The 16,171-nt window shown below is 35.9% G+C and overlaps 1 protein-coding gene across 15 annotated transcripts in view; it reads left to right on the top strand.

Moving 5' to 3' along the window:
• LOC140849262 (serine/threonine-protein kinase TAO1-like) overlaps positions 1-16,171 on the top strand; it is a 242,042-nt gene that overhangs the window by 144,474 nt on the left and 81,397 nt on the right. For all 15 annotated transcript variants that reach the window (XM_073236258.1, XM_073236252.1, XM_073236253.1 and 12 more), the window contains 4 exons: positions 364-528; positions 2,503-2,670; positions 6,163-6,360; positions 14,139-14,267. In XM_073236258.1, the coding sequence (XP_073092359.1) occupies positions 364-528; positions 2,503-2,670; positions 6,163-6,360; positions 14,139-14,267 (660 nt within the window). The remainder of the gene's footprint in view (positions 1-363; positions 529-2,502; positions 2,671-6,162; positions 6,361-14,138; positions 14,268-16,171) is intronic.

Below are 16,171 nucleotides of genomic sequence, written 5' to 3'. Positions count from 1 at the left end.
TGAAACCAGTTCTAAGAATTTGTAAGCATTTACTTAGAGCTCTAATTGGACTTAATTCTTAATGTTTACTTAGACTCTGATTATTTCAACTCTGCATTTTCATTTGGCCAACAAAGGTGTCATATGTTCAAAGTTTTCATAAAAAGTACAGGGGAAGTTATGTAGGCACAGAGTGTATACATGTAAATTAAAATTTATAAATCTAAGAAGTAAAAAGCATAGCAGAATTAGATAACCATAGATTACATGCATTATCTATAATTATTTAGGATAGTAACTCTAGGGTCCAAGAAGGGATTCATTTGTTCTGAATGAAAAAATATATAGGTCTCAACCTGACTTTTGCCTTCTACTCTTAACCAGGACCCCTTTGTGCTTCGGGAGCACCCTACAACGGTGTTAATAGATCTCCTTCAAAGGGCAAAGGAAGAAAAAAAAAGAGTGCTGGACAATCTGCACAATCGAAACAAGAAGGTCCTTTCCCAGGAGGCACATAAAGGGCCGGCAGTAGAAGCACAGGAAGGAAAGGTAATAACTTAGAAACGGCTCAAGTATTGGGGTCTCTTTATTGGCTTCTTTCCTTATGGAACTTTTCTTGCCAAGAATCTTTTATATCAGTGGTTTCCAGATTGTGTCTTCACAGTGATTCTCTGAGGTCCCAGGTGGAGAAAAAGGTTTTGCATTCTTTAAACCAAACTCTCGGTAGTGGACATCAGCATAGTAAAGCTGTGTGAAGTCTTTTATTAGAGAAACCTGTTCAACTTTTATTTAATCTAGTCCCTCTCAAAATTCTGGTCTACTGAACACTTTTTTGCCTGATTGTCTGATGGCATGGGACACGCTTTGGAAGTATTTGAAATTACGCGTTTTGGAAGTTGACGGTGCTCACAGAGAAGTCATTAGAATTACCAACCATTCTCCTTATCTTGTTTATTGTATAAACCTCTCCCCCAGTGCCTTTTGTGTAATGTTTGATACATGTTTATTAAATTGGAAATTTCTTGCTTTTTTATAAATAAATGAATGAATGAATGAATGAATGAAATAAACATGTGACTTAGTTAAATTTATCCTGGGGGAAAAAAATTACCAAGGATTCTTATTCTGTTACTGAGAACACTTCATTCTTTTCAGTTGTGTATAGGAATTCATTCCTCTACATGGTTCTAAAATACTCATTTTATAGGTGAGTAAAGTAAGGCTCAGAGTGGTTAACTAACTTACTGTAGAAGCATATGGGTTCAGATTCATATATTACTCTTGAGACCAAGTTGTTTCCATGTTACCATGTTTCCAAGTTTGCAGTAGAAATGTTACAAAACTTCCTCAAAGGAAAATATAAAGCTTATGATTTGTGGAGCTATCTTTTTTAGTCTAAGTATTTTCTGTTTTCTTCTTTGCTCATGTCTCAATGCCAAAGCTTTGATTCTTTTTTATTGCTTTCTATTGAGAAAGATCCCTGCATTCTTAAAACAGTAGTAGTTACTTTTCTTTTTAATAACACTACATAATTAATGAACTATAAAATAGAAGACTTTCTTACATACAGTTTTGGTATTTTTGATATTGTTTTTTAGTTCTAACACTAGTCACTAGAAAGTTGGGGCTATTTTAGGTATATGAATTACTTTAGTAAAGTGAAATTAATAAAATTCTAATGTCATTAAACATTAGAATAACAGCAACTTTTTAAGGCTGTGGATGTAAAAAAAGATCCTCCATATACTATGGGTCTGTATTTATTATTCTGCATATCTGACAGAGTTTTGGTATGGTAAGACTGTAATATTGGTGCCCAGTTTAAGGCTGTGGATGTAAGAAAAGATCCTCCATATACTGTGGGTCTGTATTTATTATTCTGCATATCTGACAGAGTTTCGGTATGGTAAGACTGTAATATTGGTGCCCAGATACCAAAGTTTGCCGGGTTTCTTGGGAAGAACAGTCTTCTAATTATGATTAAATATATATACAATTTTTAATTTTACATAAAAATAGGTAGGAATTAATATTAAATTACTCAGTGGAAGAAGTTTAGGCTAAAGACTATATTCTGAGAAGAAAAGAAATATAAAAGGCTTCAATAAAAAATAACTAAAAGGGATGTTTATAGGATTAAAAAAAAAAGGTTGGGGTTTGGTTTCACCATTGGAATCACTGAGAAATGAGCAGCATCTCTGTGTATACCCCATGAGATGTGTAGTAGAAATGGATTTCAAAATAATGTCAAAAATTTTAGAGAAAAGACTACCCTTTGGAAATAACTCTGAATTGATTAACTTTTTCACTTAGTTGGTTGGGCTTTTTGGTATTTACTGTCGGTCATTTTTTTAATCTGTCAACTAACAACTGATAAACTTTCTGGTCTTGGCAAATACAAGGAATTTCTCAAAATAGACCACTAACATTCTGAAGACTGTGTGTGCCAAGCGGTGTGCTAGATGCTAATAATCAAGAATTCAGGAGATAAAGATATTTGAATCTAATACTCTTTTCCCTCAGGACCAAGATCACGGTGTTGGACAGACAGGAGCAGTGAATATTGGAAATCATCAGTCTGTTCCCCGTGTGTCCAACAAGACCAGGAGTCAAAGCTACAAGAGTGAGCTACACGTGACGGAGGGAATCCACACAGTCATGTCTAATAATTCTGCCATCCATCCGGAATCTGTAAGTATTTGGATTTCAGTGAAAAAAAATTCAACTTTGGTAACTAATTTTCCTAGTCTGGTTTGTTTAAGAGTTTGGGGTTTTTTTTCCTTTGATGTATCAGAAGTTTGGAACATAATTTTAGGCAACTTATTTTAAAATGGCAAAAGGCTTTTTAATTCCCAGTTTAATGTCTGCATTTAGGAAACGTGTTTTGAGAATGCAAAAAGAATATTTTTTAAATCTTAGAATAATTAAATCAATAAATACCATATAATGTATTAATTGAAGTTACTTAGATGAAAACGAAGGTATTTAAAAATAGTAACTATTCAACATGATATTAATGATAATGGTTGCCTTTGGGACGTGGAGAAAGGTTTAAGGTGGGTGATAATGGAAAGTGATTTTTGTGTTTTCCATAATGTTTACATTTTTTAAATAAAACTGGGTGTAATTGTAGAAATTACAACTTCTCAGTTTAGGAAATGTGGATGTTTGCTACACTTTCATGTGTAAGATTTTAAATTTTCTTGAAAACATTGGAAGGTCAGGTAACTCGTTTTCACAATTGATAGGAATGCTTCCTTTTTAACTTCACTGCTTTCAGTATTACCAAAAGTTACTAGGCACAATAGCTAAAAGATGGAAACAACCCAAGTGTTCATTAACACATGAATGGATAAACAAACCATAGTGTGTGTGGTGTGTGTGTGTATATATATATATATATATATATATATACACATCTACAGTGGAATATTACTCAGCTGTGAAAAGGAACGGCGTTCGGATATATGCTACAATGTGAGCGAACCTTGAAAAAATGCTAAGTGATATAAGCCAGACACAAAAGGAAAAATATTATTAGAGTTCCACTTATACGAAATATCTAAAATAGGCGAATTCACAGAAAGTAGATTAGAGGTTTCTGAGGGGCAAGTGGAAGATGAAATAAATACTTTTATTTATTTATTTATTTTATGATCTTGGTGTCATTAATGTACAATCACATGAGCAACACTACAGTTACTAGACTCCCCCTATTACCAAGTCCCCACCACATACCCCAGAACAGTCACTGTCCATCAGCATAGTAAGATGCTACAAACATGTACATGTCTTTGAACATGATGTTTTAATTTCTGTGACAAATACATAGGATAAAATGGCTGAGTCATAGGGCATATGTATGTTTGACTTTCATAAGAAACATACAGGTATTTTTTCTCTGATATGTCCTGCAAATATTTTTTCTCCATCTGTGATAAATTAAAATTTTTAGTTTTAAAATCCAATTCAAACAACCCATTAAAAATGAGTGAAGGCCATGAAAAAGCTAAGAACTTTTCCTCTAAAATCAGGAATAAGACAAGGATGCCTACTCACAACACTTTTATTCAACAGAGTATTGGAAGTCCTAGCTACATTATCAGGCAAGACAAATATAAAAGGCACCCACTCTGGTGAGGAAGAAGTGAAACAGTCATTGTTTGGAGATGACCCGATGCTACATAAAAAAAGCCCTAAAGACTCCACCAAAAAACTATTCAAATTAATATATAAACTATACCTCAATTTTTAAAAATGTGTTAAAGACTTGAAAAGACATTTATCCAAAGAATGTATACAAATGGCCAACAGCACATGAAAATATACTCAATATAATTAGTCATTAGAGAAACGCAAATTAAAACTATAATGAGTACCACCTTACAGCCACTAGGATGGCCAGCTATTTTGTTGTTGTTGTTAAGGTATCATTGATATACAATCATATGAAGGTTTCACATGAGCAACACTGGTTACTACATTCACCCATATTATTGAGTTCCCACCTAACACCCCATTGAAGTCACTCTCCATCAACGTAATAAGATGCTATAGAATCACTGCTTGTCTTCTCTGTGCTATTACTGCCTTCCCCATCTCCCCCCTCTACACTATGTGTACTAATCATAAAGGCCCTTAATCCTTTTCTCCCTGCCTTCCCACCCACCCTTCCCACCCCTTTCCCTTTGGTAACTGCTAGTCCCTTCTTGGACTGTGTGAGTCTGCTGCTGTTTTGTTAGGTGGTTAGCTATTAAGAGAGAAAAACAAAAACAAAGATGGAAAATAACAACTAGAGAGCACGTGGAGAAATTGGAACTCCTGCTATATATTGCTGGTAAGAATGTAAAATGTCAGCTGCTGTGGTAAACAGTTGATGATTTCTCAAAAAGTTTAACATAGCATTTCCCCATGATTCAGCAATTCTACTCCTAGATATATACCCAAAACAATTGAAAGCAGGTACTTAAACAAATGCATATACACAAATGTTCACAAGAGCAGTATTCACAATATCCAAAAGGTGGAAACAACACACAGGTCCAGCAACAAATAAATGTATAAACAAATGAGGGTATGGACATACAGTGGAATATTATTCACTATAAAAAGAAACGAAGTACTGTTGCATCCTGTACAATATGGATGAACCTTGGAAACATGCTAGGTGAAAGAAGCCAGATACAGCAGGTCACATATTATATGAAACATCCAAAATAGATAAATCCATAGACAGAAAATAGATTGGTGGTTACCAGAAGGGGAGATGGGGGAGCAACTGCTTAAAACATACAGGGTTTTCTTCTGAAGTATTATATATGTTTTGTAACTAGATACGGGCAGTCTTGCAGAACATCATGAATATACTAAATACTATTGAATTGTTTACTTTAAATGATTAATCCTACATTATATAAATTTTGTCTCTGAGAATCCAGTTTGTACATTTTTTTCTTTACAATGGGGCAGTGGTTGCAGAACATCATGAATATACTAAATGCTACTGAATTGTTCACTTTAAATGGTTAATCTTACATTATCTGAATTTTGCCTCTGTTTGAGAATCCAGTTTGTACATTTTTTTCATTATAATCAGTGTTTTTTGTGTCCTACCCAAGAAACATTTGCTGACCCCAAGGTCATGATAATATTCTGTGTTTTCTCCTGCTCTCTGATTCTGGATTTTAGGTTTATGTCAAGTGACTCTTGTCAAGTTAATTTCTGTGTATAGCATGATTAAGCATTTATTTATTTAGAATACAGAGAACCAGGTGTTACAGCAGGATTTGTTAAAAACACTTTCCTTTCCTCTTTGAATTAACTTGACTTTTTGGTAGTAAATCAATTGACTGAATATATGTGGGTCTGTTTCCAGATTTCAGTGTGTTCCTTTGCTCTCTTCAGCCTGTCCTCATACCAATACTGCACTGTTTTGATTACTGAATTTAAATCTACCAACTTTTCATATCCCCTCAAAATTTTGGCTATTCTAGGTGCTTTACATTCCCATTTAAATTTTAGAACCAGCTAGCTTGTCTGCTTTTTCAGATGAAATTTTATTAGAAGCTGTTGACTGGGATCTCCTACATGAATTACCTACTTAGTTGATAGTAGACTGGTCTAAGATGGTTTTGAAAGAAAAAGGTTTTGCTTTATTTCATTCTTTCCTCTCCATTGTTGTAGGTTACAAGGGAAATGGAAGAACATGAGCTCAGAAAACTTGAGCATCAGAAACAGCTGATGTCTCTGAAAGATAAGCTGAAGGCTGAGATGGATAAGCATCATCTCAGGTTAGAGAAAGATCTTGAAATGCAGCGTAACAACTTTGCTGCAAAAATGAAGAAACTGATCAAGAAACATCAGGCTGCTGTGGAAAAAGAGGTAGTTGACCGGTATTACTAATGTATTTATTCTAACTTGTGGCTATTTCAAAATTAACCAAGATGGCATTTTGATGTTAGGGTATCTGTTCCCCAGAACCAAGCAAATCAAATGGGGAAAGGGAAAAATATGTACATAATAGGTTAAATATCAAGTGCTGGGTCGGGAACCAGTAGGTACGGAATTATGTCCTGATAACTTGATAGTTTTATCATGTAACAGCGATTAAAGTCAGGTAGATCAGATTAAAGATGACGACGTGAGAGGTGAGACAGAGGCCTCCTCCCAAAACCACATATAATATGAAAATATTGTTAATACAACTAACCCTAAAAGATCAACAGGAAAGAAGGCAGCACCAGACTTCTTACACCTGGAGAAAAGAACAGACCTCAAAAAACGTAACATACCAAAGCCATGATCTGGGGGGCCCATGCTCTTCTCCCACCCCAGCTCACTGGCAGAAGGAAGAGAAATGGAGTGGAGACAGGGTGGAGGCCTAGGACTGCTGAACACCCAGCCCTGGAGATCTGCTGTGGGAGCAAGAACTTATATTACATGGTCCTCTGGAGATCAGTGGGGTTGGAAAGCTAAGACAGGAAGAATACTTGGACAGACTGAGATTCCAGCTGTTGTGGAAAACAGGGATTCACATCCAGCTGCTCTGGGAGAAAAGAAAGGCAGGCAGTATGAGAGACTTCCTAACAGTGAGAGGGCTACTAAATGGGCAAATATTGCACAGGGCTTGCTGTTCAGGAAAAAGGACAGGTAGACAAAACTGTTCAGGTGCACTCTGCCCAGCAGGTTGGGAACTTTTCAGGAACTTCAGGCACTCCATCCCCCTGGGTGGCTATACAGCTCCGAGGCCTTCCTCCATGATATGCAGCCTGCTGCACCTTCTGGCAGGCTGGCACTGGCTTACAAACCATCTGCCCCTGCCCTGGCATCAGTCCAGCCAGAGGGAGGTCCTGCCTACAGCAGTTACAAATGCAAAGCATAGAGGGTTACACCTGTGTGTTTGGTTGACTAGTCTGGCTGTGTAGAGACGTACAGTATCTGGGAAGCAGGAAACAGCTCTTCCCAACCCCCAGTCACCAGCGCCGCTCCTCTGAGACCCCTGACATGGCTCCATGGGCTAAGTAATTGCAGGGAGTACACCTTCAGGGTCCTAGATGGTGCCACATACAAAGATGAAATGTCAAAGGAACCTGGTTGAAACCAAAATCCCCAAAACACCAGAAAAGAGGTCAAGTGACAATGAACTCATCAATCTTCCTAAAAGAGATTTAAAAAATCATAAACACATCCATGCAGGTACAGAAAAATACTCAAGAATGCAGGAACAAATCCAGAATAGAGATACATTCATTATGGAATACAATGTGGGGATTTAAAAGCAGATTAGATATGGTCGAGGAGATGGTAAATGAAAAAAATTGAAGAAGAGGAATGCAAAGAAGCTGAGGCACAGAAAAAAAGATCTCTAGGAATGAAAGAATATTGAGAGAACTGTGTGACCAATCCAACCAGAACAATATTCGTGTTATAGGGGTATCAGAAGAAGAAGAGAGAGGAAAAGGGAAAGTGTCTTTGAGGAGGTAATTGCTGAAAACTTCCCCAATCTGGGGAAGGAGATAGTCTCTCAGGCCATGGAGGGGCACAGATCTCTCAACACAAGGGAGACAAGATAGACAACACCAAAACATATAATAATTAAAATGGCAAAGATCAAGGGTAAGGACAGAGTATTAAAAGAAGCCAGAGAGAGAGAAAGGATCACATACAGAGGAAAACCCATCAGGCTGTCATCAGACTTCTCAGCAGAAACCTTACAGGTCAGAAGGGAGTGGCATGATATATGTAATGCAATGAAGCAGAAGCAAGAATACTCTATCTGGCAAGATTATCATTTAACATTGAAGGAGGGTATCAAACAATTTCCAGATAAGCAAAAGCTGAGAGTATTTACCCCCCACAAACTGTCTCTGCAGTGTATCTTGGATGGACTGCTATAGATGGAAGTGTTCCTAAGGCTAAATAGCTGTCACCAGAGGTAATAAAACCACATTAAAGAAAGCAGAACAATTAATTACTAAGCAAATGCAAAATTAAATCAACTATCCCAAAGTAGGTTAAGGGATAGACAAAGAGTACAGAATATGATACTTAATATATAAACAATGGAGGAGGAAGAAAAAGGAGGAGAAAAAAAAAGAACCTTTAGATTGTATTTGTAATAGCACACTAAGTGAGCCTAGACTCTTAGATAGTAAGGAAGTTTTCCTTGAACCGTTGGTAACCACGAGTCTAAAGCCTGAAATGGCAATAAGTACATACCTATTTGATAATCACCCAAAATGTAAATGGAGTGAATGCACCAATCAGAAGACACAGAGTCAATATGAGGGATAAAAAAGCAAGTCCCATCTATATGCCACCTAAAAGAGACTCACCTCAACCCCAAAGACATACACAGACTAAAAGTGAAGGGATGGAAAAAGATATTTCATGAAAACAATAGGGAGAAAAAAGCAGGAGTTAAAGTACTTGTATCAGACAAAGTAGACTTCAAAACAAAGAAAGCCACAAGAGACAAAGAAGGACATTACATAATGATAAAGGGATCAGTCCAACAAGAGGATATAACCATTATAAGTATCTATGCACCCAACACAGGAATACCTACATATCTGAAACAGATACTAACAGTATTAAAAGAGGAAATAGAATGCAATGCATTCATTTTAGGAGAATTCAACACACCACTCACTCCAAAGTACAGATCAACCAGACCAAAAATAAGTAAGGAAACAGAGGCACTGAACAACACATTAGAACAGATGGACCTAACATATCTACAGAATGCTCCACCCAAAAGCCACAGGATACACATTCTTCTCAGGTGCACATGGAACATTTTCAAGAATCGATTATATACTAGACTACAAAAAAGAATGTCAGTAAATACAAAAATATTGAAATTGAACCAACCAGCTTCTCAGACCACAAAGGTATGAAACTAGAAATAAATTACTCAAAGAAAATGAAAAGACCCACAAACCCATGGAGGCTTAACAACATGCTCCTAAATAATCAATGAATCAATGACCAAATATAAACAGATCAAGCAATGCAAAATCTGTGGGATGCAGCTAGGGCTGCGCTAAGAGGGAAGTATATTGCAATAGAGGCCTGCCTCAGGAAAGAAGAAAAACCCGATATGAACAGTCTAAACTCACAATTAACAAAACTAGAAGAAGCAGAACAAATGAGGCCCAAAGTCAGTAGAAGAGGGACATAATAAAGATTAGAGCAGGCTTAAATGAAATTGAGAAGAATAAAACAATAGAATCAATGAAAGCAGGAGCTGGTTCCTTGAGAAAATAAGCAGAATAGAAAAACCCCTAGCCAGACTTATCAAGAAAAAAAGAGTGTCTAGAAATGAGAAAGGAAAAATCACTATGGGCACTACAGAAATACAAAGAATTATTAGAGAATATGGTGAAAAATTGTATGCGTAGAAACTTGATAACCCAGAAGGAATGAACAACTTTCAAGAAAAGTACAACCTTCCTTGGCAGACCGAGAAAGGAACAGAAAACCTGAACAGATCAATTACCTGCAGCAAAACTGAATTGGTAATAAAAATCTACCTAAAAATAAAACTCTTGGAGCAGATGCCTTCACTGCTGAATTTTATCAGACATTTAGTGAAAATCTAATGCCCATCCTCCTTAAAGCTTTCCAAAAAGTAGACAAGGAGGGAATACTTCCACCCTCATTCTATGAGGCCAGCATCACTCTAATTCCAAAATTAGGCAAATACACCACAAAAAAAGAAAATTATAGACCAATATCCCTGGTGAACATAGACACAAAAACACTCAACAAAATCATAGTGAAAAATATATCAAACAGATAGTCTATCATGATCAAGTACGATTTATTCCAGAGATGCAAGGATGGTACAACAGTTGAAAATCCATCAGCATCATCCACCACATTAACTAAAATAAGGAGAAAAAGCACATGATCATCTCCATAGAAGCTGAAAAAGCAATCGACAAAGTTCAACATCCATTCATGGTAAAAAATCTCCAGAAAATGAGTATAGAGGGCAAGTACCTCAACATAGTAAAGGCCTCATATGACAAACCCAAAGCCAACATCATACTGAACAGTGAGAAGCTGAAAGCTATTCCTCTAAGTCGGGAACAAGAGAAGGATTCCCACTCTTTCCACTTTTATTCAACATAGTACTGGTGGTCCTCGCCACAGCAATCAGACAACACAAAGAAATAAGAGGCATCCAGATTGGTAAAGAAGCAGTTAAACTGTCACTGTTTGCGGATGACATGATATTATACATAAGAAACCTTAAAGAATCCACCCCTAAACTACTAGTACTTAGAACTGAATTCAGCAAAGTGGCAGGATACAAAATTAATACACAGAAATCTCTTGCATTCCTATACACTAATGATGAACTAGCAGAAAGAGAAATCAGGAAAACAATTCCATTCACAATTGCATCAAAAAGAATAAAATACCTAGGGATAAACCTAATGAAGGAAGTGAAAGACCTATACCCTGAAAACTACAAGACATTCAATAAAAAGAAGATAGCGATAAATGGAAATAACATCCCTTTGCTCATGGATAGGAAGAATTAATATTGTCAAAATGGCCACCCTGCTTGAAGCAATCTACCGATTCAGTGCAATCCCTATCAAAATGCCAATAGCATTTTTCAGTGAACTAGATCAAATAGTTCTAAAATTCATATGGAACCACGGAAGACCCCAAATAGCCAAAGCAATCATGAGAAGGAAGAATAAAGCTGGGGGCGGATTATGCTCCCCAACTTCAACCTCTACTGCAAAGTCAATTTGGTACTGGCACAAGAATAGACCCAAAGACCAATGGAACAGGCTAGGGATCCCAGATATAAACCCAAGCAAATGTGGTTAATTAATATACCATAATGGAGCCATGGACATACAATGGGGAAATGACAGTGTCTTCAACAACTGGTGTTGGCAAAACTGGACAGCTACATGCAAGAGAATGAAACTGGATTATTGTCTAAACCCATACACATAAGTAAATTCTAAATGGATCAAAGACCTGAATGTAAGTCATGAAACCATAAAACTCTTAGAAGACAACATATGCAAAATCTCTTGAATATAAACATGAGCAACTTTTTCCTGGACGCATCTCCTTGGGCAAGGGAAACAAAAGCAAAAATGAACAAATGGGACTACATCAAGCTTCTGTACAGCAAAGGACACCATCAGCAGAACAAAAAGGCATCCTACAGTATGGGAGAATATATTTGTAAACAACATATCCGACAAGTGATTAACATCCAAAATATGTAAAGCGTTCACATACCTCAACACCCAAAAAGCAAATAACCCAATTAAAAAATGGTCACAGGATATGAACAGATGCTTCTCCAAAGAAGAAATTCACATGGCCAAGAGGCACTTGAAAAGATGCTCCATATCACTAATTACCAGGGAAATGCAAATTAAAAGCACAATGAGATATCACCTCATACCATTTAGCATGGCCAACATCGAAAAGACTAGGAACAACAATGGTGGCTAGAATGCAGAGGAAGGGGATCCCTCCTACACTGCTGGTGGGAATGTAAACTAGTTCAACCATTGTGGATAGCAATATGGAGGTTCCTCAAAAAACTAAAAATAGAGATTCCATTTGGCCCGTGAATTCCACTCCTAGGAATTTACCCAGAGAAAAAAGTTGTCAGATTGAAGAAGACACATGCACCCTTATGTTTATCACAGCACTATTTACAATAGGCAAGATATGGAAGCAACCTAAGTGTCCATCAGTAGTTGGATGGATAAAGAAGAAGTGGTACATATGCACAATGGAATACTTTTTAGCCATAAGAAAGGAACAAATCCTACCATTTGCAGCAACATGGATGTAGCTAGACGGTATTATGCTCAGTGAAATAAGTTAGGGAGAGAAAGACAAGTACCAAATGATTTCCCTTATTTGTGGAGTATAACAACGAAGCAAAACTGAAGGAACAAAGCAGCAGACTCACAGACTCCAAGAAGGAACTAGCAGTTACCAAAGGGAAGGGGTGCCGGAGGGCAGTTGGGGAGGGAGATGGAAGGGCATTGAGGGCTATTACGATCAGTACACATGGTGTTGGGGGGATCATGGGGAAGACAGTGTAGCACAGAAAAGACATGTAGTGACTGTGGCATCTTACAACACCGATGGGCAGTGACTGCAATGGTGTATGGGGGGAACTCGATGATATATGTGGATGAATGTAGTAACCACATTATTTTTCATGTGAAACCATCATAAGTGTATATCAAAGATACCTTAATGAAAAAAAAAGTCGTTAAGTATTCTGTTCTAGGCCTTGGGTACTTTGGCTATCTGAGGAGTTTGATAAATCAGTTAGTAGGTGATTCAGGTTCTAAAAAAAATTTATCATTCTCTATGTACTTTTTGGAAACCTTAAATTTATAGTAGCATTTTTATATCAGAAGAATTGAAGAGTACTGTAATATACAGAGAATGTTAAATTAAGAGAAATTAAGAGGGTTTCAGATTCACATTTAGCCCATTTGTTTACTACAAATAAGTATCATTCTACTGTATGATAAAGGTGCATTTTTTTAGGAGTCTTTTGTGAAAACTGGTTTCTAATTTCCTTGGTGTCCCTTTAGTTTCAATTTATTTTGATAATCACAGTTGTCAAGTAAAATGTAAACTTCTCAATAAATTTACACCATATCTTCAAATATGTCTGCAAAAAAAGAAGAATCACCGTCTCACAGTAATAGAGAATTTAGCAAAATAATTTCTGGTGTAAATGAATATTTGATTTTGAAATAATTTGGCAAAAGAATATAGAAATATTTAGAATCCTGTTTGATGTTGTACTTTCTTGAATACTTTGTAAACAGGTAGATACTAACATTTTTAGGAAAGGAATTCATGAAACAGGATGTACAATATGATCTTAGATTTGTTTTATATATTTATATCAATATCTATACATGCCTAGAAAAAATTAGGAAGGGTATGCACCAAAATGTTTATATTGGTTATCTCTGTGTGGTAAAATCATGCAAGATTTTTCTTCTTTGTGTTTTTCTGTATTTCCTAAATGTTCTACAATGAATATGTATAGTTCACCCTTGAATAACAGGTTTGAACTGCACAGGCCCATTTATACACATATTTTTTTCAATAAAGGTCTTGGAAAATGTTTTGGGAGACAGTTTAAAAGATCATTTTCTTTTTTCTAGCTTTCTTTATTGTAAGAATACAGTATATAATTTATACAACATACAGAATATGTGTGAATATCTGTTCATGTTGTTGGTAAGGCTGCCAGTCAGCAGTATGCTTTTAGTAGTTAATACACAAGTCAAGCTAGATAAAAGGTCATAACTTAATTACATTTGTTTTGTTTTATTAGTGAGGGGGGTCGGGCAGCATACTCTAGTTAAATGGGGGGGAACGGTGAAAACACTGACCCTGTAAAAGATCAGCATTTTAAAGATGAGTTCCATTTTAGTGGTTCTCTGAAATTCAAATCATAAGGATGCTGAGTAATATTTGTTAATAATTTATTGGATATTCTTGTTTTGGTAATGATTATACTGATTTTATATTCTTAGGTGGGAGGAAATATCTTTGCTAATGTGTATTAAACTGCTGCTTTGAAGCTTATCTGCTTAGCTAATTTGATCCATTTAAAAATTTTCCTATAGGCTGAACTGATGTCCAGTGAGGAGAACAAATTTCAACAACGTATTCAGGCTGAGCAGAAGAAAGAACTGAATAGCCTTTTGAAGTCCCAGAAGAGAGAATACAAACTTCGAAAGGAACAACTTAAGGAGGTATTTACTTTATAAAAATTTTCAAGCCACTTGCCTGCTTACTGATTATATCCAATATTGATCTACTCGTAGAACCATTAAGATAAAATTTTCTTTTGTTTGTGGCCACTAACAATATACCAGTTTAAGTGAGGACATTGATTATAACCTATTACTTTTCAATGGCTGAGATCCTCAGTTGAGTGGGATCTACAAAGAGTGATCTCTTTAAAATGTGAATTATTTTATAAAGCTTTTATTTATAGTAGCTTTCCTAAGCACTTAAGAAACTGAGTCACTAGAAATAAAAATATTTTAGCTATGAAAAAGAGCCATACATCTCTTCCTTTAAAAGTAAGTCATACCTTCTTACTTTGGGCTCAGATTACAATAATTTGTTCTTATTCTGATTTTAACACAGAATAAGGATAAGAGACATTTCTTCTCATCCCATTTTCTTTACTAGGAAAGCATGCTAATTATGTCTTTATGGCTACAGGATTTCATGTGTGTTTGCCCTTTATGTGCTGCTTTCTTGAACTTATTTTTATCGCAGATCTAGTCTAACTGTGAGGAAAGCCATGTTGTCCTAAGGCAATTTCTGAAAGGGGATTATTATTCAGGATAGTGGTCAGGACAGGAAAATGATTTGTGTCAACTATAGTATCTTTATTATATTGCAGAGAATATAAATCATCCATCTTTCATAGGTATAAGATGATTTTTCAGAGACTATTGACCTTACGGTTCTTCACCTGTTATTCAAGAAACAAACCAATTCTTTATTACTTTTGTGGATAAGATACTCAAACACATAAATATAAAAAGCACATAAACTTGCAGTTCTCAACTGAAGGATGTCAATGAGAAGACAGAGATAATACAGGCGTATACACAAAGAATCATTTGGCTATGTTTTTCAAAATCTTTTGCCAAGGAAATTCCCCACCCACCGAGACTTCCCCAGTTTACACCCTCTTTTACAGACTGATGGACTGAAATTTTTAGTCCATGTAATTAATTATTTGCATGCAGATAAATTAATCTTGATAAAATAACCATAATCTCTTTGGTACAGTGCTTTCTTGTGTATAGGAATTTGACCTATAATTAGATATATAAGTCTTATTAAGGATATTGGTGGCACAAAGCCTTGCTATATATACCCTGCCGAGTGAGGTTCATTGATAAAATTTTTCCAACTTTAAAGAGTGTAACCTGCTATGTATTCCCATTACTGTAATCTAAAAGCTAAACTCAATACCAGAACATGGGATTTGAAAAGATGGTAAACAGGATTCCCAACTGTAAATAAATATCCAACAAAATGCAGTTCTATAGTTGTTTCCTAGTGAAATCAGGTTTTAGTTTTATAAATGAATGTGTTGGTTTAGATAATCCTTTAAGCATATAATTCATAGTCTAACTAATAAGCTCGTTTTCTTTTAGAAGGTAGTTTTGTGTCTGCGTGTGTGTGTGTGTGTGTGTGTGTGTGTGTGTGTGTGTGTGTGTTCATTTAGAATGATTATTATCAGTATAGAGGAAGGGACCTACTATAGTCTTAGTGGGTGGGAAATTTCCTTGGCCAAAGATTTTGAAAAACATAGGCAAGTGATTCTTTCTGTATATGCCTGTATTATCCCTGTCTTCTCATTGACATCCTTAAGTTGAGAACTACAAGCTTATGTGCTTTTTATTTTTATGTGTTTGAATATCTTATCAATGAAAGTAATGAATCATCGGTTTCTTTCTTGAACAACAGATGAAGAACCATAAGGTTAACAGTCTCTAAAAAATCATCTTAGACCTAGGAAAGATGGCTGATTTATATTCTCTGCAAGGTTGATGCATTGTAGGTTGAAATATACTAGTATTGATTAGCATCCTTGGGTTTGCATCATTGAATGTATTGTCAGTATTCTCAT

Source organism: Manis javanica, chromosome 4 (assembly GCF_040802235.1).
Source record: "Manis javanica isolate MJ-LG chromosome 4, MJ_LKY, whole genome shotgun sequence".
In the NCBI taxonomy this organism is placed as follows: domain Eukaryota; kingdom Metazoa; phylum Chordata; class Mammalia; order Pholidota; family Manidae; genus Manis; species Manis javanica.
Note: the sequence above shows the minus strand (reverse complement) of the source record. Positions and strands in the feature narration are given on the sequence as shown.